The sequence below is a fragment of the Zalophus californianus genome, chromosome 13 (assembly GCF_009762305.2).
Source record: "Zalophus californianus isolate mZalCal1 chromosome 13, mZalCal1.pri.v2, whole genome shotgun sequence".
Taxonomy (NCBI): domain Eukaryota; kingdom Metazoa; phylum Chordata; class Mammalia; order Carnivora; family Otariidae; genus Zalophus; species Zalophus californianus.
This window is the reverse complement of record NC_045607.1, coordinates 37,337,041-37,358,050: the sequence shown is the minus strand read 5'-3', so window position 1 is coordinate 37,358,050 and position 21,010 is coordinate 37,337,041. Positions and strand designations below refer to the sequence as shown.

At 52.3% G+C, this 21,010-nt stretch overlaps 1 protein-coding gene and 1 long non-coding RNA gene across 2 annotated transcripts in view; one reads left to right on the top strand and one right to left on the bottom strand.

Annotated features, from left to right (window-relative positions):
- Positions 1–5,643: 5,643 nt before the first annotated feature.
- Positions 5,644–20,223, bottom strand: MYORG (myogenesis regulating glycosidase (putative)). The gene is given in 6 exon segments (XM_027615164.2): positions 5,644–9,435; positions 15,004–15,090; positions 16,339–16,573; positions 16,783–16,858; positions 17,689–17,801; positions 20,079–20,223. Coding segments are annotated over 6 exon segments (2,859 nt in total). The 5' UTR covers positions 20,209–20,223; the 3' UTR covers positions 5,644–7,217.
- The window catches only part of LOC113934355, a 38,495-nt gene continuing 33,129 nt past the window's right edge, over positions 15,645–21,010 (top strand). The window contains exon 1 of the long non-coding RNA XR_003523645.1: positions 15,645–15,918. This is a non-coding gene — a long non-coding RNA (uncharacterized LOC113934355). The remainder of the gene's footprint in view (positions 15,919–21,010) is intronic.

Here is a 21,010-nt window from a genome sequence, read left to right as displayed (position 1 = left end):
GTGACATATCCCAGGTCACAAGAGGGAGACAAGGGGCAGACAACTCTGGACCACCAGGCCTGTGACACATGGACCCCATGAGTCACCATGAACCTGGTCAGCATGGCTTGAGGTCACTGGCAAGAGGCATGCCCAGGCCTGGGGGACTCTGCTAGGCTATCCAGCAGCCCCGTCACTCCACCTGTGCCCTTCTTGCCTGCAGCTGTCTTCTGCACCCTTAGCAAGCTCTCATCGACATTTCTCTCTTCCTACCTACTCCCTTTCTCTCCAATTCAACTGTAAGACCCAGAGGCGCGGGAGTTGGGTCTCAGCCCTGTTCTCCCTTGCTACTAGGGCTCAAGGAATGCGAGGCAGGTGTTAGATCCTCCAGCCCTTCCAGAAGCTGTTAGCAGATGGATTCATGTGGATTTTATTAGAGGGTTGTTGCCCAGTGAAGTGCAGAAGGTTGGATGTGAAGGGGCATTGGCAAAGGTCAACTTGGATTACCAAGGTCGAGAACAGCCACCCCTGAAGGAAAGAGAAAGAAGTCACCCAAGTCTTTAGCAGGCTTCCAGATGTTTTCAGTCACGGGTTCTCCGTGCAGACAGGGCAAAAATACTAGTGAACAGGATCTTGGAGCACCGCCAAGGACCTGAATGGTTTTGTTCCTCACCCCTCTGAGCAGTGCTCTCTGAAGGAGGCCTGCTGCAGGAAGTTTTTGGAGCTTAATGTTCTCTTTCCAGGCCAGCAGGGACCACATCCCACTGATTTAATAAATGCCGGCTGGGCAGTGGTGCCAAACCACAGACTAGCTGCCTCCTAACAAGGGCTGGCCAGCCCCGTGCTCTCAGCATGGGAGGCTGTTGAAGCTCAAAATGCTAAAACCTTATACGTCAGCGTTGGAAGGGACCTGGAAAATGACCTAATTTTGCTGCTCATTTTTATAGCTGGGGAAGTTGAGGCTTAAGAAGGTAGACGGTGGGGCAGTTCGGTGGCTCAGTCTTTAAAGCGTCTGCCTTCGGCTCAGGTCATGATGCCAGGGTCTTGGGTTGGAGCCCCTCATCGGGCTCCCTGCTCAGCGGGGAGCCTGCTTCCTCCCCTCCCCCGCACTGTGCTCTCTGGCTCTAGCTCTCTCTGTCAAATAAATAAATAAAATCTTAAAAAAAAAAAAGGTAGATGGCCCTGGCAGTTGCCTATATGTGGGGGGCTTTGAGGATGAAGTTCCCAAGGAAAGACTCTGCTTTAGAATACCACGTACGGCTTTTTGAGTCATTTCTCTGGGCCTTACAGAGTTTTCCATTAAAACACAGGTACTTGGGGTGCCTGGGTGGCTCAGTCGTTAAGCATCTGCCTTCGGCTCAGGTCATGATCCCAGGGTCCTGGGATCGAGCCCCGCATCGGGCTCCCTGCTCGGCGGGAAGCCTGCTTCTCCCTCTCCCACTCCCCCTGCTTGTGTCTCTCTCTCGCTGTGTCTCTCTCTGACAAATAAGTAAAATCTTTAAAAAAATAAACAAAAACAAAACACAGGTACTTTGGTGAGGGGACCCCCATAAATTGTATTCATCTACTCTCTGCAGGAAGAATTCATGGCAGGGTGGGACCAGGGCATGTTATGGGAGGTGGATGAGGTGGGAGAGAGTGAACCTGAGACGGACGTGACAGGTGAGTAGCCTTTGTCATCATCACCACTTTGCTTCTGGCCAGCTCGTCCAGAAATGTGGGACTGAGACCGCAATTTCCCCTTTAATCCGGGGCCCTCCAAGCTCCAGAGCATGTCCTCCCGGAAGCCTTCCCCAATAACTACCCATCCTATAAATACTGTCCTGTTTCCCCACCTACACCTAAAGAGGCTCCTCTTGAAACTCCACCTGTTTCCCCCAGTGCCGCCTTCACCACCCCAGGGTGAAGAAGCATTTACCAGACTTATCCCCACCAGGGTGGGCTCTGGAAAGCTAAAATGCCCTCCTGACCCTCGGACACAATACCTTACATGCCCACAGTATGCACTTCTTTGCTGAATTGAAGACCCAAAGGAATGAAGTTATAATGGTAGCTTCGATGGTAGAGTTTCAATTGGAATACTTGTGCAGGTATGAGATCTGCACAAGTGGGGCCCCCATGTTTGGGGAGCAGAGGCTTACAACTCCATTGGTCCAGATTGTTGGCCCAACCTGTCCCTTCTTTTCTAGAGGAGGGCTGTGTCAGCCCCGCTGCTGCCCCCTAGAGGCTGTGCTATAGGTGCGCAGCGAAATCGGCTGTGCCTTTCTCCACCCCTACCCCCTTCCCTTCCCCTCCCTTCCGTCTCCTCTCCTCCCCTCCCCTCCCCTCCCCTCCCCTTCCCTTCCCCTCTCAATCCACCTCCTGCTCAGGATTGTGTAATAGGAAGGCCTCAACTGGACTCCCTGAGGAGGGAAAAGGGGGCTAGGGAGGAAAAAACAGCCTAAAGATACAGAGTACAGAGGCACAGTTTCTTCCTGTTCTTCAGACCGGAGACTCCCGGGGACAGGACCCCCTCTTCTGTCTTTTCCCATTCCTCACCCAAGCCCAACCCCGGCTTCAGGTCATGAATTCTCCTATCCCCTAGTGGGTGAAGGAGTCAAAAGGTTCAAATTTCCAATTATAAAATTAATGTCATGGGGATGTAACACACATCATGGTGACTATTGTTAATAAAACTATTGTATATTTGAAAGTAGCTAGGAGAGTAGATCTTGAATGTTCTCATTGCAAGAAAAATATTTTTTTGGTAGCTATGTATGGTGACAGATGTTAACTGGGCTTACTATGGTGATCACTTTGCAATACGTAGAAATATCCCATCATTACATTGTATACCTGAGACTAATATAATGTTATATCAATTATATTTTAATATAAAAAAAGAGGTCAGCTTCTGTTTTCCTGTATAATCCATTAAAATGGTAAAGTGCATTAAAAAAAAAAAGGATTCTCTCTTCCCCTCAAGCTGCTGGAAAGATCCTTGGTCATGATGAAGTAAATGACTAGCCTTCAGATAAAAACCAGGTTGTTCCTTGGGAGCTGGGGTGTGTGCCAGAGAAGGGAGGGTGTCAGCAGAAGTCCCACTGAGTTGGACAATAGCGGGAAAGGAAATCACCCAGTTGCCACTGTGGTTTTCTTCAAGGCTGGGTCCAGGCAGGCCTCGCCTTGCAGGGATGGGCTGTGCAACTGTTTCCAGAACAGAAGGTAGTATTTCTTCAAATGCTTTTCAAAATATACTCATAAGTATGTGTGTGTGAGTAAAACAGAAACAGAGGTATGAGAGGTGTTCAGATATTAGAGGCCTTGAACATCAGAGCTTGGATATTTTCCTAAGTGATTTGATTGAATTTCAGAAAGATTTCCTTAGCTACTGTGTGGATTAGACTGAAGGGTCCAAGAGTTGAAAAAGTTAGAAGACCGTTGCAGTGGTCCGGGCTAGAACTGATAAAGGGATGGAGAGGTCACCATTAGCCTTGGACCTGAGGAGAGGAGAAGCAACCAGAAACCAGCAGAAGACTTGCTCTGGAGCCAACCAGGGTGAGAGACACTTTACCCGAATCTTGGGGAACAGGGCAAAGACCCTCAGAAAACTCACATCTTGGGCTTAGAGGGCTTGGCTAGGGTTCAGCTGATTCATATGGTATTAGAAGGGAGACCAAGGCAGACTCTCAGGGTATACAGGGTCACAGAATGGGGACATTAGGCCCCAGTCCCAGATTTCCTGCAGTGGCCACTCTAATCCTCTCCATTACCTCTGGAGGAGTTCCCCATTCCCACAAATCAGTCCCCACCAACCAGCCCAGGGGTACAGGGGAGACAAATGAGAAATCCTGGCCATACAAGGGTGCTGGAAATTCCCTTGGAGTAGGGACAGTCCCCTCACCCAGATGTACAGAGAGACATAAGTTTGGAATGCACAAGAGGATGGGGCACTGGACAAGTCTGGAAGGGGCCAGAATAGGGAAAGGTAACTTCCAGCCCAGTTCCCTCACCTCCCCCTATCTTCCCAAATCCAGCTCTTTCTCATGGCTCCTACCATTCTAGTCCCCCCACCCCCACTTCTTGAACCTCTCTTTTTTGGTATCAGTGGGGGAAGGGGAAACACTTCTTGACCTAGAACCATTGGGCGGCAGCTTCAGAGATACATATTTCAGCTGGCTCCCCATCCTTGGTGGTATATGGGCCAGGGCTGGGCAATGCTGTTGAAAGGTAGGACAATACCAGGTAGGAGATTCTAGGCGTCTGGATGAAGAACACCAGGTTCCCGTGGTTACTAATCTCCAGCCAATACCCTCCTCTCTCAGTGCTTCAGTTTGTTCATCTGTGCCTTTGTGATTAACGAGACTGGCAGAAGCCTGACTAGAAATCAGATTGCAAGCTAGGGGCCGGTTTGCTGGAATTTGGCCAGACGAGGGCACTCTTTCCTTTGGCCCTGTCCCAGTATACAGTGAGTGCTCAGTGGGTATGGTGTGCCTCCTCCCCCATCTAGGCTGTGAGATGCTGCTGCCTGCCCTTCATGCCCTTATACTCCTCCTCCTCTGTGCCAGATTACTCAGGCCTTACAGATTGCTTTGTCTCTCCCTATGCCATCTCAGGCAGCGCACACTCCTCCATCTTGGTCCACTAGAACTTTCTGCAACTATAATCTGCCCTGTCCAATAGGTTAGCCACTGGTCACACATGGCATTTAACACTTGAAATGTGGCTAGTGTGCCTGAAGAACTGTCTTTTAAGCTTTATTTCATTTTAATTAATTTTACAATTAAATTTAAGAAGCCACATGTGGGCAGTGGCTACCACATTGGACAACACAGGTTCTAGGCAGAGCTTCTCTTTGTTTCGTGTTTAGTGTCCCTTGTCTAAAATAAGAGTTGATAGGAGTTACCATTTATTGAGCACTTACTATTTGCCAATTTTTGCATAAGTGCTTTACAGGCACATCTCAATGAATCCTAGAAATTCCATTGAATTGATGAAGAAACTGGGGTGCCTGGGTGGCTCAGCTGGTTAAGCATCCAACACTTGACTTTGGCTCAGGTCATGATCTTAGGGTCATGAGAAGGAGCCCCACATTGGGATCTGTGCTGGACGTGGAGCTTGCTTAAGATTCTCTCTCTCCCTCTCCTTCTGCCCCTCCCCAGCTCTCTCTCAAAATAAATAAATAAATAAATAAATAAGAAGAAACCGAGGCTCCAGAGGTTGGTTAAAATGGCTTCAGATTGCACAGAAACCTGGAGGGACATTCAAGTGTCAGTCATGCTCTCCAGCCACTCAGGGAAACTTCCAGGACCCAGCCTCGGTGTTCTGCCTCTATAGCCGCTTCACAGCCCGTGGGTGGGTGCCCCAGGAGGTTCATCATTGAGTACTGATTGGTGGGTGCTCTTGACAAAAAGGAGAAGGAAGTTAATTCATTTAATCCCCATCTCCTGGGGACCCAGGAATCCTGGCTCTGACATCCCATCTTCAGATATCTCTCCTCTTGCCTTTTTCCTAGACCACAGTGTCCTTTGTGTCACAAACTTAGAGCTCAACTGGGTGTTATGTGCAAAGACTTGGGAAAAGTTTGTCACAGGTAAGCCCAGAGGAAGCCAGTTGGGCCTGGAAAAATCCTTGTTATTTTTGTGTACCGCCCCCCCGAAAAAGTATAATAGTATAATAGCTACCTTTTATTGAGCACCTACTTGTGCCAGGCACTTTACACACATCTTTGCTTATAATTCCCACAACAATCTGGGAGGTAGGCATTATCATCACCATTTTACATATGAGGAAACAGGCTCAACAAGGTTAAGCAGCTCACTTAAAATCAAACAGCTTATAGACAAGAGTGGTAGAATCAGCACTCAACATGGACATCCGAGAGTGCCCCAAAACTTTCATTAGGCATTTTTCACATAGGGGAAATAGAGGGGGTGGAGGAGTGGGCAAAAGGATGCATTCTTTAGGGGTTGAGGGAAGCTGAGCCCTGCCCTGTTTCCCACCTCCCCACTTTGGCAAGCCATTTCTTCCTCAGACTCAGCTGCAAAGTCAGCAACAACTCACTCTGGCTGAGGTTGCTCTTCTTAGAAAGAGAAAATGGCTGAAATGAAAGACCTTACCCTGTATGTGTATTTACAGGTGCTGATGTGCCCACAGAGCTCATGTGCCAAAGCACACCACCATCAGAATAAGAACAGTGCTCCCGTTTAGGCTACACTCCTGCCACGTATACAGGGAGTGAAGTAGCTGAGAGATCTTGAAAGGGCTGTTTATTTCCTACTAGATTCCCAGGGACATCAAACAGGAGGGGCCAGCTCAACAATCAAAACCTCCAATTTGCTCCCTGCCCCCTCTTTCCTGGCTTATCCAGCTTCAGAAGTGTTGTGTTCATTCCGTAGATTCAGGGACACATGGTGCCTCTCTCTCTCTCTCTCTCTCTCTCTCTCTCTCTCTCACACACACACACACACACACACACACACACACACACACACACCACACAAAGGTTCTTGAGTTAAGGCACCAAGTCTGGCCTGCACGGCCTTGCAAGTCCTTGCCCATAGGCCATAGCCCTGGCCCATGGCTGAGCCCATGTGTTTACATGGACTGGTAAGTGCAGTGTTAGGAGTCTCTTCACAAATGAGGGACAACATTGATGGCTCCGCGCTCTGCCCAGTCTTCCTGTCCTCTGGGATGGAACCTCCTTTCTCCTTGTCAGTTGCCCCGACACCTCCATCCCATCTCCCTAGCTGGGGTGCGACCAGGTCAGCCATATTTCAAGCCAGTGCTGGGAACTCTGGACCTGGCTTCCAACATCAAGAATGTGCCCTTCTAAGTGTGGCAGGGGGCTATTTTGGGACCTTAAAGAGGATCAAGTCCCCACCTCAGAAGGGCAAAGATGGCCATTCAGGTCAAGATGGAGGGTAAGGTTTCTTTTTGTGCTTTTAAAACACAATCATGTGTAACAGGAAGAGAGCTGACCTTTTCCTTCCAAGTTCTCTTCCACCTCACTCCAGTTGGCAGACTGGAGTGAGTGTGGAGGGGAACAGTCTTTCGGATTGTTAGAAAGGGAAGTTGCTTCAGCGCCCCCTCACCTGGCCCTACCCCAGCTGGTTGGGCACATTTATGTCGGCACCCACTTAGTGGGTGGTGCAGAGGTGGAGACGTCCTGGGGATACACGATGTGGTTGTGATGGAGGGTGAAAGGCCTGCATGAAGGCAGAGGTTAGGGCTGTGGGGTTCCTGGGTCCTGGGCTGGGTCAGGATGCCCAGACGAAGTAGGCGACCTCGTCCAGGTCGACGGGGTAATCGGTGAGCAGCACTGGGGTTTTGTCAAAAAGCTCGCCCTTGTAGCTGCGCCACTTGCCTGCAGGCAGGTAGACGTCTCGCTCCTGCTTGCCGGGCTCCAGGACTGGTGCCACCAGCAGCGTGTCTCCGATAAGGAACTGCGAGTCGATGCGGTGTGCCGTCTCGTCACCGGGCGCAATCCACCAGAGGGGGCGCACGATGGGGTCGCCTGTGTCAGTGACCTCACCAGCCAGCTCCAGCAATAGCGGCGCTACGAGCGAGGCCCTCAGTGCGGCAAACTTGTGCGCGATAGCCACCACTTCGGCATCATATTGCCAGGGCGGGACTGAGAACTGCATAGCGGGCATGAAGGCGGCCACCTCCAGCCAGCGCACGTAGAGCTCGCGCTCGGGCACCTCGCCACCGCCCGCTGTGCGCTCAGACACTGCGTTGCCACCCACCATATCGGGCAGGATGAATGGGTAGCCCAGCATGCTGACGGTGAGCACGGCGGGTATGAGTGAGCGCAGCCCCAGATCATAGCCCCACACCGAGTCGCGGTCCACTAGGCGGAAGAAGCATGAGATGTTCTGTGACTGGTAGCCCACGCGGACCTCCGCCAGGGAGAAGAAGGGCAGTGCCATTTCAGTGTAGCGTCGGCTCCATATGCTGGGGTCGGACAGCGGCCTGTAGGTGCTGAAGTCCCGCGGTAAATAGCTGACTTCGCCTGCGTCAAACTTGAAGGAGGCCACAGCGTAGCGTGAGCGCAGCCGCCGCAGGTGCCCCTGGAACCAGTCTCGAGCCTCCGGGCGTGTGAAGTCGAGCACCGCGCCGATGCCGTTCCACCAGCGCACGAGTGCGGGCAGCCGGCCGGTGGGTTCGCGCACGAACAGCTCGCGTTCCACGCCCTCACCAAAGCACGATGAGTTGTAGTTGACAAACGGGTGAACCCAGAGCGTGACGCGAAAGCCGGCATCACGCAGACGGCGGAACATGTCGCTGGCATTGGGGAACTTGGTCTCGTCGAAGTCGAAGTCTCCATAGGCAGGGGTGTACATATCGTCTATTTCCAAGTGGCTGCTGTTGAATCGGTGCTGGCGGATCTGCTGGGCGAAACGCTGCACTTTGTCCTGGTCCACGGCACGCCCGTACAGCACCCACGTGGACCAGATGGGGTCCCGGAAGGCCTCGGGTGCTGGCACCCTCGAGGGCTTGTTGAAATAGCGCCGCACCATGTATTTGTGGATGGAAGTGACGTCGGAGCCGACACACACGCGGTAGCTGAGCTCTGGCACGGCAGGGCGGCCCGCAGGTGGCTTGTAGGGCGTGTTGTGGTAGCGTGCCTGCAGCCGCAGCGAGCGCTCCGTGCTGTTCCAGCCCAGGTGGAAGGGCACGGAGTCGTTGACCTTGATGGCAGCTGCACGCGATGACAGCCAGTAGCGCTCGAGGATGCCTCCGAATGCAGCGCCGGAGGAGTAGACATCGCTGGTGACAAAGGGCTGAGGCTCCTGCTGGCCGTCCAGGCGGATGGGCCAGTGCTGGGTCCTCATCTCAGCACCACCGTACCAGTGTGCCGCTGCATCGCCCAGGAACATAGCGTGTTCCACCTCGCGCCCTGGAGCTGCCTCCTCCCAGCGCACGCGGTAGCACATGACCGTATCCTTGGGCCTCACAGTCTGGATGAAGAAATGCAGGGGGCGCCCATCGGCTGTGCGAGAACAACCGAGGACCGCGCCGTCGCGGCTGCAGGAGTCGAGGTCCAGTGCCCCTGAGCGGAAGGCCAGGCGGAAGACCTGCTCGCCCTTCTGGTTGCGGATGGAGAAGCCGCCTCGGTTGAGGTCCAGCAGCTCCGCGCGCAGGCGTTCCGCTTTGCGTAGAGAGGCGCTGTAGTAGCACCAGGCCACCACTGCGGCCAACACCAGCAGCAACCCCAGGACCGCGGAGCCTAGGAGCGGTTTCAGCTCTTTGGAGGGCTTGGGCTTGGCCGGCGAGAAGTTATCAGGCAAGAAGGTGTACATAGCTGCAGCTGCGATGACCTTGGGGCTCTTACGGTTTGCGCGGCTCCCAGGGCGGCAGCGGGGGTAGGCTTGGCTCTTCTCCTGAGGGTTCTGGGGCATGAGCCCCTAGTTAGGGAAGGAGTGGGCAGTGGGACCACCCGACAAAGAGCATCTGAACCTGGACTGCCTGATTCTGGAAAGGGAAGAGAGAAGTAGAACTGAGCTTTCTCATTCCACAGTATTTCCCTTTGCTGCATCAGAAAGAGGAAGTGTATATTTTGGGAAGGTTGTATTCTGGGATATAAGGTCTGGGACATAAAGGCTTGACCCTTACCAGGACTATCTGTATGTGTCTAAACCACTCTTCTTTTTTTTTTTTTTAATTAACATATAATGTATTATTTGTTTTAGGGGTTCAGGTCTGTGATTCAAAAGTCTTACACAATTCACAGCGCTCACCATAGCACATACCCTCCCCTCTAAACCACTCTTTCTCATGAACACCAGTTTTTGCCATAATTAGTCAGGACTCTGATTGGGGAGGAGCAGATGGCATGCATCCCCATTTTCCTGGTGGAGAAACAACCCAGACAGGGTCAGGGAGCTGTCTAGGATCACAGAATTAGCCAGGCTTCCTTGGATCATACATGGGGCAGTTCAGGCTGAGGAGCAGGCGAGGGGTCTGGAGAAGGCCATGGTGGGAGAGGGAAGATAATCCAGCCAGTTCTTTAAGATCTTTAACAGGGCAGTAGGCTGGTTTTCCTGTCCCTGCAGGGGGAGAGGAGAGAGGAAGGGGGAACATCTCAGGCATGGAATTTAATCTTGAGTCAAAAGCCAGATTAAATCTGGAGATTAGAGAAGATACCCAAAGCCAGATGCAGTCATGGGCCTGGTTTGGAGAGAGGCAGGGTTGGGTTTGTACATTAGGGCTGGTGTAAAAAGTGTAGCATGGTGGCCATGGTGACTTCTCAGATCACCCTCTCTTTGCTCTCAAACTCCACCCTGTTCTCAGCAATTGATCACCAAGTCCATTTCCCTGCCAATCTTCCTGCTGTCCTTCTGGCAACACATTTGTTGGCCAGCTACCTCCTGGCTTTGTCTCCACTAAGCACCCACTCTCCTCTGCCCCTGCCCTACTTTGGGCACTGTCATTTCTCCCACGTATCATTGCAGTACTTCCCCAATAGGCCTCCCTGCTTCCACCTTCTTTTCCCCCAATGCTCACAGCAACCATGGTGATCTTTTTAAAGCACTTATGAGACAATATCTCTTCTCAGTTTAGAGCATGACCCCCGGGTTTAAGTTCAGAACTATAAGCTTTGCAATTGAGGGTCAAGGCATGATGTGGTCTCATCTGCCTTTTTGATTCCATTTCCAGCCAGGCCTATCCTATGACCACCAAGCTCATTCCTTCCCTAACCTAAATCCTTCAGCCATCTGCTCTAGGAACTTTCACCTACCCACATTGAACCAATGTCTCTCCCCCACCTATCAGCTCTCCAAGGAGTGGATACCCGCTACTGCACACATAGACTCTCATATACTGTATGTTAAACATATGACTGCAGAAAAAACCCCATAGACCTGGCGGGGGGGGGGGGCGGTGTGTGTCCCAATCTGCTGCCCAAGGCAACTGACCATATTTCAGCCCTCAGGGCAGAGTTCAACAAAGAAATAGCACCAGCCAGGTGCACACACAGACATACATGCTGCCAGCCAGCCAGCTGCCCATCTGTTCCAGTTGGGAGGAAGGAGAGAGGGAGACTGGCAAACAGTAATTAGCCTCCTCCCAGATGCCAGTGTCTGTCTCTAAGTCCTCAGCTACTCCCAAGGAGATGCCAGAACTGCTCAGGGTCCTCACCTCCCCCACCTCTCCCACAAAGAGACTATCATCAAGAATGACAGGTGCAGGGTGCCTGGGTGGCTCAGTTGGTTAAGTGTCTGCCTTCAGCTCAGGTCATGATCCCAGGGTCTTGGGATTGAGTCCCATATTGGGCTCCTTGCTCAGTGGGGAGTCTGCTTCACCCTCCTCCCCTCCCCTCTGCTCATGATCTCTCTCTCTCAAATAAATAATCTTAAAAAAAGAAGAAAAAGAATGACAGGTGCAGACCAGAATTTTTATCTCAGATGTCAATATACAGCTCACTACAGTGCCTCCCCCCTCCAAGGAGGTGTTGTCTTAAGGCCTCATTCTCTGTGCTCCCTCCCCCTATATCCCTAAGCTGGTCAGTTCCAGCTGGTCTGGAACAGCCTCTTACTCCCTGCCTCTCATCCCATACAACTTAGCTTTCAAAACTCCCCCACCCCTCTATTGCATCCCCTACCTGTGGGTATAGGTTAGAAAAGCCCTCCTGCAGAATGCACACAGTAGCTTTCAGCTGATGCCCTCAAGCTAAGCAGAAACCAAGGATGGTTTTAGGTGGTCCAGGCCAGACTTGCTATATATTTATATTGATTCATTCAGGACAACCAAGGCCCCATTCTGGGCACTGAGGGAATAAGCGGTAAGGGTCCATATCTGAAGAGGACAGAGAACCCCTCATCCTCAAAACTTTCATATTAAGTCAGCCCATCTCATGACACTGGAGGCATGGAGAGGCCACCAAGAAGACCTCAAAAGCCATTTCCAAATAGGTTCTGAGAATCTTAATGTTCTAGGATTCCAAGGTTTTTTGGTGAAGGTCAGGGGCCCACAGTCTTGGGCACCCACTCCATGCAGGCCCTGTGCTAGTCTCTCAAATGCCACCACAGCATCCAACCCTAACAATAATACTGAACAGTATAGTGCCTAGTCTACGGTCGAAGAAACTTGCCCAAACAGAAAAAGGAACTTGTTTGAAGTTACCAGGTGGCAAGGTTGCCTAAATCCGAAATCCCAGCTTAACCCTCCACAGCATAATTTTTAGGAGATGGGAGATAATGGTCTGACTGGCAGTCTGAATGCAACAGAGGAAAGGAGCTTTGTGAGTCAGAGGGTGGGACAGGCTCCCCATCATGTGGCTGTGTGCATGGTGAAGCCTATCTTCTCAAGGGTTGGTGCTGCTGCTTGCTCCAGAAAGGCTCCTTGGGGTGGAAAAAGGGCAATTTTCATGGCATCTGGTACGGGGCTGTGGAGGAGGAACTGTGGTTCCTGTGTTAACAGCGCTAGAGACCCCTGTAATCTGCCGCCTCCGTCGTCCGGCTAACCACAGGCTAATGCCGGCAGGTGGGGTCTGCCCTAGCCAAACCTTTCCCCACTTGACACTCAACCTCGGTCTTGGCTGCCAGCCCCTAGCCGGATCTGAGGGGGAGGGCCCAGCCCGGCCCCAAAGCGGGGAGGCCATGCCAAGCTGAGTCGTTTGTCGAACATAATTCCAAGGAGGGAGGGAATGTCAAAGGCAACTCGATCCAGCCCATCTCCCTGCCCTCCCCAAGGACGAGATCAGAGGGGATCGAGTGACTGCGCCTACAGCTTGGAATACTCCCCCCCCCACCCCAGCGCTACAGCTACAATGTCCGAAGGGACAGACTGAGGTCAAAGGGCCGGCCGCCCGCTGGGAACCGCGGCTTGAGGAGGGGCCCAGGTGTCCAGGCTCGTACCCCCTACTCATCAGTAGGAGCGAAAGTTCAGGAAATGTGTTTCCTCAGCAACCCCCCAAGGTCCTCCCCCTGGGCTCACTCACGGCAGTGACCCCAGAAGTGGGGGTGAAGGGAGGCTCCCGAAGATTCCCTCCAAGCTAGCCGGAGTTGGGCTGCCACGGCGCGGCGCGGGGCGCTGCCTAGCTGGGAACAGCTGAAGCCCTCCTCGGGACCCGCCCCCTTGCTGCTCGGCCACGCCCCGGTCGTTCGGTCTCGCTTCGGGCCTCGTAGTCCAGCCCCGCCCCTGGCGCTCGATCCCTCCTCCCACATTGTCACGCGGACTTGAGGTCCCACCCCTTAGCTCCCACCTTTCTCCCACTGCTCTGTGGCCACCTCCCGGCAACTCTGGAAGGCCACCAGCAGTGTCTCCTGGCTCCGCCCCCTGCCTGCAGGCCCACCCCCGCTGGGCCGTTACTTACTGGATGCTAGCGGGGCTCTTCCCTAGGCCTTCTGGGACATGTAGTTCTGGAGAAAGGAGCACTTGTAGAGTGTAGGGGTTCTCGCACCTCTAGGCTAAATCTGGGATGTGTATGAGGAGGAGAGAGCGGCAGGGTAAAGGGGGTAGGGTTGGCTACTGGGATTCCTTTCCCTCCAGATTTGGGCGGGTGGAGGCCATCTTGGTATAATGCTCTCATTAGCTCTTCATGTGGAAAGTTTCCCATATGGAAAAAGTTCTCTCATATAGAGAAAGGGTAGCGGGGTTCTGGGGGGATCACAGAAGAGGCTCAGTGCAGGGTGGATCCAATCAAGGAACCTACGGAAGGAGCCTAGTTCCACCAGCCAGGAAGCCCGAGTTGTCAGTTCACATCGGACCAGACCAGTAGTATTTGAGGTTGGGGACCTCAGTATTTTGCAATGCCCCCTCTGATCTCCTCCCGCAACACACACCCTGTGGTGATACCGTTAGAGGTGGCAAATGTGCCCCGCCATACCCCTGCTCCGTCCGAGGAGGAGTTGGGTGCAAAAATACTAAAGATCCCAGAGATTCCAGAACATCTCACCTCTTATTTCTGGAGGGACAGAGAAAGAGGGCTTTGCTTTGTAATTTGAAATTTCTTAGTCATGAAACCCTCCAAAATTATGTTTTAGACTCTTGAACTTGGGTAAGGGAGGGCAGCAAGGATGTCTGAACGTAGACTTTTTCAGGGCTGTGATGGAGACTCTGGGAGCAGAGATCAAGAACTTTGGGTACAGGGACAGGTCTCTGACTGCAGAATGGAAGACTGCATCTACTGAGATGGGGGGTGAGGGAACATCTAGGTCTGGGGGATACTGAACAAATGTCAGCTGGAGGGTCCTCTTGGGGTGGCCCTGCATGGCTAGGTAGACCCATTAATTTGGGTGGAGGGAGGACACCAACCATTGTTATGTGTCAGGAGGGCACTCAGGACCACCCAAGGGAAGTACTGAGATGATGAGGGCAAGAAGGGCTCAGGGCAGGATGACTAAGAAAATGTACCTCAGTTGAAGGGGCTTGGCAGGGGCCTGAGTGACTGGCTCCTCACTGCCAGATCTTGTGGGGGTAAGGACACAGGAGGCAGCCTTTGGGGTGAAGAGTTTATTTACTGCTCAGCCCTCTTGGCCCCGCCAGCCTGGGGTCTACCAGCAGTAGCAGTCAGGATAGGTTTCAGACACAAACTCAGGGTGGACGACATAGTTGTTTCTCTGGGGGCCACCGGTCTTCTTGAAGTGGCTTGTGTCCCATCTGTGGGGAGAAATGGGTCAGCCCTTTTGGACCTTCATACGTCTGATTCCAATTCTCAATGCTAACGGTATCCGAACATTTTGCCCTTAATATTGACCCCATGCTCCAAACTGACCTCCTGAGACCTCAGGTTCTACTGTTAAATTTCTGATTCCCAATACTGGCTCCATAACATTAATTTCTCATCCTTTACTTCAAGCCCTGAACCTAATGCCATGATCTCCTGACTCTGAGCCCCACTGCCAACCTGTAACCCTTGGAGGTCAGCCTCAACGCCCTCTCATGGAGGGTGCTCCATTCCTTTGCCAGCTTTGACGACCCCATGACACTACCGCCCCCTGGTGGCGTTTTCTAGTCAGTGCATCGCAGTGGACAGTTCCCGCCCCAACTCGTCCCCGCCTTCCCCGCGGCGCCAAACGCCATTTGCGCCGGACTTACCTAAGGTTCGGACAAGGGTAGTATGACGGCGGGGGAGTTATAACAGCACATTGCATTCCGGGCCGGTGCTCGTAGGTCAGTACACTCCTGGAGGAGGAAGTGGTGGTCAGGGAGAGGTCGGGCCTCAAAACCCAGACTAGGGCTCTGAGCGGCGCTCTTCCCCTCGGGCCTCTTGGCCCTTCAACACCCCATCGAAGCTTCCCCTGTGGGAAGATACCTGAAAGTCCCTATCCTCGTTAGGCCTGGTTTCCGCCGCCCAGGCTGGGCTGTGGGAGTACGCTGGACTGGGGGGTGGGGGTGGGGGGGTCGGGCTCCAGTCGTTGAAGAGCTGGGAGCTCCCGGGTCCTCTCCACTGGAGGTCAATTATTCCAGCACTAACGACATTTCTAAGGCTCAGGCACTTTCTCGCTCCGCCCTGCCCTTGTGACGGATGAGACTCTGTCTCGCACAATTAATCAGACTTTCTACCCGGGGAAGGGCGGGGGTAATCACCGTGGGGTAGGGGCAGGATCTAGGAACACTCCACCACCCACCCACCCCCACTTACCCCCGCCCCGCCACCTTCCTCCACAAGCTCTCTAGACCGACGCGGACTTTGGAGTTCTCCCAGGCTCGGCCCGCCTTGACTGCCACCTGGTGCAGGGGGAAGGTTGCGCCGCAGTCTGGGTTGTAGCTGAGGGCTTGGGCCTCAGTTTCCTCAGCAGTAACACGCTAGGCTGTCTACCTTCAGAGGTGGTGTGGGGCTCTAAAGCCAGGACCCCTCTGGTAATATGGTTACCATTTCCTTGCTCACATAACACCCGGCAATGACCCTGCCCATTATAGACGGTGACCTGAGACCCAGGAATAGAAGGCGCTTTTTTGAGGACACCTGGCACTCCAGAGGCTAGAACCTGCGTCTCTAGGGCCCTCCAGGTAGGGAACCAGGTGTGTGAAAGGGATGTGACTGGTGTGTGGGGTTTCTTCCTCAAAACAAACAAACAAAAAACAAAAAACCCCCACCTTCTGGCGGGGCCTCCAGAGCTAGGTTGACCTTGAGCCCAGTTCCGGACGGACAGGACCGGGAACCTGGGGGAATCTTAATGCAGGTTCTCCGGTCTCAGCGGTCAGCTCAGGCCCTGGGCCCGGAGGGCGAGACAGGGCAGGGCCCAGTAAGGGGATAGAGGCGGCGGGAGTTGGGGTAGGGTCTGGCATAGAGGCAGAGCAGAGCTGGAACTGGTGAGGGATGGGGCGCGCACAGCTGGGGTGAGGCTGGACTCGCGGGGGTAGGGTGGGGTGGGATGGGGGGGCTTGTTGGGGGCGGGGCCTGCCTAAGGAGGGAGCGTCCCTGCGAACCTTACAGTCGGCTGCTCTGTGCACAAAGGCCGGAAGCGGCGTTCCGTGCAGGGTGCTCCGGTGACGTAGTAGTCCATCCCACGTAGACAGTAGTGGCGGCCCGAGCAAGGGCTTTCATAACCCTGGAAGGGCAGGCGGCGGGGCAGAGGATCCACGCACCCGCATCGGGGCGTGATCTGCGGCAGCAGCTGGTTCCGTGACAGCGAGTTCAACATGTTCACCACCACCTCGCGCTCTGCACCCGCGGACCCAAGCCGGGGAGACCCGGTTACAGTTACAGGAAAGGGAAGGGACAGGGTCAGAGATAGGAAGAGATGGAAACAAAAACAGGGACAGATAGAGGAGACAGGGTTACACCCCCCTATCTTTGGCTTCTGCCACATCCCCCAGGTCCCATCCCATCGTCCTTCTGGTCTACCCCACTACTGCCCCACCAACTGTTACCATAGGCGTTGAGTCGTTCCGGCTTAGGAGGGCACTGCAAAGGCATTCCTCGAACAGCTGTCTCCATTCCCGCCTCCTGGAAGTGGCACACATGCTACCTCAAACTCTGACCTGGAAGAGTTCCTCCTTTTGGGGGTCCTCCCTGAACACCCAGACCAGTCCCAGGCTGTGTCTTCTCCTGCCCTCCAGATGCTCCCCTACTCTCCCAGGCTCGGAGTGTTTAGGGTTGTCACCGGGAAATGCAACGCGGTTACTCCGCCTCCAGGCTCGGGGAAAGGGGATAGGAAGGAAAGGAAATGAAGCTATAGGTGGATGGGGTCTGGAACTAGGCCTCAGGCACCCCTGCCTCAGCGTTTGCCTTTGCTTTTACCTCTCTTTGTCTAGCTGACTCTGTGTAGTTATGTCTTGGAGTGTCTCTAATTGGGGAGACGTAGTGTCAATATTATAATATTGCCTGCCCATCAGAATCACCTGGAGGACTTGTGAAAAATCCTGACTCTTGAAGTTCTGATTCAAAAGGGTTCAGTCAACGCAAGGTCAGCCATCAGCTACAGTTAAGAACCTCTGCTCTGGCCTCCCATCCTCTCAAATTTCCTCTTTCCTCTGGCCTGGGCCTGCAGCTGGGCTCCTTCCTATCTCCTTGGAAGACTCTCCTATTATCTATCTGCGCTGCAACGGGGTGGCCTTGCTTTCCCTTCTCTTGTCCTTGCTCACATCACAAAGGAAGGAGAGTGGAGCAGGTAGGCTCAACCTATCATTAGCCAGACCATGTGGGAAGGGGCCAGGTGGCAAGCTTCAGGAAGGTAGCAAGTCAGGGAGTGCACACTCACTGTGACCCCACTCACTGGTTTAGCAGTGGAGGGAGATGTGTGTCCCAGACCCCAGGCGTCTGGTCACAGTAGATACCTTAGTTAGCTGGGGAAGGCACGTGGTATATTTGTTCCAGCCGGTGCAGTTGTAAGGTCCCATCCTCCATGTGTTATACCAGTCACCACATAGGTAGTATGGGGTCCATTTGTCTATTTGATAATAGAGGTGGAAACACAAAACACTGTTACTCCTTATTCTACCCCAGGATCTGGGTCCCCCTAGATGTTTCTCCTCTGATCCCCAGCACAAAGCTGGACTCTTACTAATATCCCTCAGGCCAGTCAAGCCCAGCTTGGCCCCAGATTTACACACTGAGATGCAGCCCATTTCTCACCTAGGGCAAGTTTCTGAGTAGGGTCTGGATCCTTTGAGCTGATCACTTTGCATCCTGGGACCACCTTTTCTGAATCAGCCAACTTAAAAATGGATCTTCTTCCTCTTTCCTCCCTCTCATCGTCCACATCCAGGGTCCAAAGTTTGCTTATTCTGCCTCCTTAAAATCACTTGAAGCTATCCCCTCTTCTCATCTCCCATGATCTCACCCCTGTATCTTTGCAGTGCCATAACGAGGAGACAATATCATGTCATGGTTAATAGAATGGACTTCACAGACATTTGGGGTTCAAATCTCAGCTCTGCCCAATAGCTCTGTATGAACTTGACTGAATTAATTAATTTCACTGTGTCTCAATCTCCTCAATTTTAAAATGGGGGTAATAGTACTATCTACCTCATAGATTGTTGTGAGATTTAAATGAGTTAATACATGTAAAACACTTAGAACAATGCCTGGCACATAGAAAACATTTACTACTATTGGCCTACTAACCTCCCTACCTCCTTTTGAAATTGTACAATCCGATCTCTACATAGATTTTCACAAATGAAATTCTGACCATGACACTTCCTTACTTAAAATCCTCCAAAGCCCCACCCACCCAGTCATCTAAGTCTGTCCTGAAGACCCTCCATGATCTACTACCCTGACAGTCTGAAAGAACACATGCGCAAGACACGAGGAAAGGAGGTCTAGGAGCCCTAGAGGAAGAGCAGGTGTATATATGTGTGGGGCAGGGTGTTGGGATTTGGAGTTCTGGATTGGTGAATTGGACATATTAAGTTTGAGGTGTTTGGGGACATTCAGGTAAAGTTGACCATAATCAGATGGAGAGTGGAATTCTAGTGAGAGGTCAAGGGTAGAAATAAAGACTTAGAGTTGTCGGTTAAGACACTGGTTAGACAAAATGGTCTCAGGAGAAGAATAAGGAGAGAAAGGAGAGAAGAGAGCTCAGATTAGCACCCTGAGGAACCCCACATTTCCAGAATGGGGGAAAAAGAGACCTCAGAGAAGCTGAGGAAGGAAGGAGTATCAAGAAATAGAGGGATCCTGAGTGGTTCAGTCGGTTAAGCGTCTGCCTTCAGCTCAGGTCATGATCCCGGAGTCCCAGGATGGAGTCCCACATTGGGCTCCCTGCTCAGTGGGGAGTCTGCTTCTCCCTCTGCCCTTCACCCCTCTGTTGGTTTGTTGCTCTGTTGCTCTCTCTCTCTCCCAAATAAATAAATAAAATCTTAAAAAAAAAAGTAGAGTGGTCAGAGCGTGAAATGCATAATGTAGGTCTCATTAATTGAAGAGTCCCATGGATGCAGTAATTAGAACTATACAAGAGCAGTTTTAATGTTTGAATGTAGGAGATACAGACTCCCAATTTCAACTGGATAAATATTTATCATCAATTAATTCAATAAACACTTATGAGGCCTGGTTATACTAGATGGAGGGGCACAGCTGTGAATAAGAAAAGACTCTGCTCTTTTGGAATGTACAGAGACATCACAAACACCTAACCAAATGGGAAAGATAATTTCTCATAAGGTGTAACAAGGAGTGAGGAAGTACAGACTGTGAGTATAGACTATGTTTCTAAGAATCTTGGCTGTGAAGGGGAGGAGCAAGAGAGAATTTTTAGGCAGGAAGGGGTTAGAAAATGCTTCCAGGTCAAGGGGAAAGAGGTGTGGTGGGGCAGAGAGATGCAGGAGAGATGGAGAAACTGATGGAACAGGGTCACTAAGAAGATGGGAAAAGATACCCCTGGAATATACCTGGAGGGATTTGTTTGGAAGAGGTTAATATTCCCTCCATCTCTTTAGGGCTAGGACCCGGGCCTCTTCCAGTTCTTTGGCACAAATAGGAAACTCCCAAAAGGCAGGGCCTGGATCTCCTCCTTCAGGGTCAGGGTTAGGGTCAGGTCAGGTGGTTGGGAGTCAAGCTGGACTGGAGATGATTGGAGAAGCCCAGATTATGGGTGGGGATAAAGTTGATATGGGATCAGGGTGGAGGTCTGGATTCAAGTTGGGCTCAGGTTAAGGGTCATTGTTGAATTCTCTGAGTGGGGTCATTGTTGGGTAGGTAAGGGGTGAGGTCCTACCTTCCTCTTGACAGAGCCAGTATTTCTCAGGAAAGTAGGGGTGGCCTGGTATGGAACCCTTATAGCTGTAGTCCTGCACGGCACATTTGACCGTCTTCTGCAGGGCTTCAGGATCCTCGTGGCGCTGCATGGTCTGAGTCAGGCCCTGGGCAAGGGGAGAGGGGAGGAGAGGAAATGACTAAGTGCATAAAGGTCCCAGCTTTGGTGTCCTGCTGGACCCAGATCCAGCCCCTATGGAGAAAGTCTGCCCAGTTGGGTGTCCTCCCTATGCCAGAGGGATCCCCATGCCAGCCTTGGCCCCCTCTCCATAGTTCTTTGTTTGAATCACACTTTCTTCCTTTCTTTCTATCCAAGGCTAGGGCTTGGAGCCAGGCATTTGTCCTCAGAGTGCTTTTCTGATGTTTTCATTTCTGTCCTTTCCTTGACTGGGAGCTCTTTAAGGGCAGAGCTGGGTGTTCCTGTTTCCTTGCAGACTGTGTGCTATCTGGGAGCAGGGCCTGGGTCTCCCCAAACAGACCAACAGTGCTCTGGTATAACCTGGAGCCTCAGGAAAGCCTGGCTGCCCTGGGAGCCAGCTGCCTTATGCAGGTGTTTTGGAAGGGAGCGCTCTCTGGGAATTTGGCACCTTGAAGGAGATGAAGGATGGGGCTGGAGGGACATCTAATTTAAAATCTCATTCTTAAGGGTGCCTGGGTGGCCCAGTCATTGGGTGTCTGCCTTCGGCTCAGGACATGGTCCCAAGAGTCCTGGGATCGAGCCCCACGTGGGCTCAACGGGGAGCCTGCTTCTCCCTCCTCCTCCGCCTGCAGCTCCTCCTGCTTGTGCTCACTCTCTCTCTCTCTCTCTCTCTCTCTCTCTGTCAAATAAATAAATAAATAAAATCTTTAAAAAAAAAAAGAAAAAATAAATCAATGAGAGGATTTTAAAAAAAA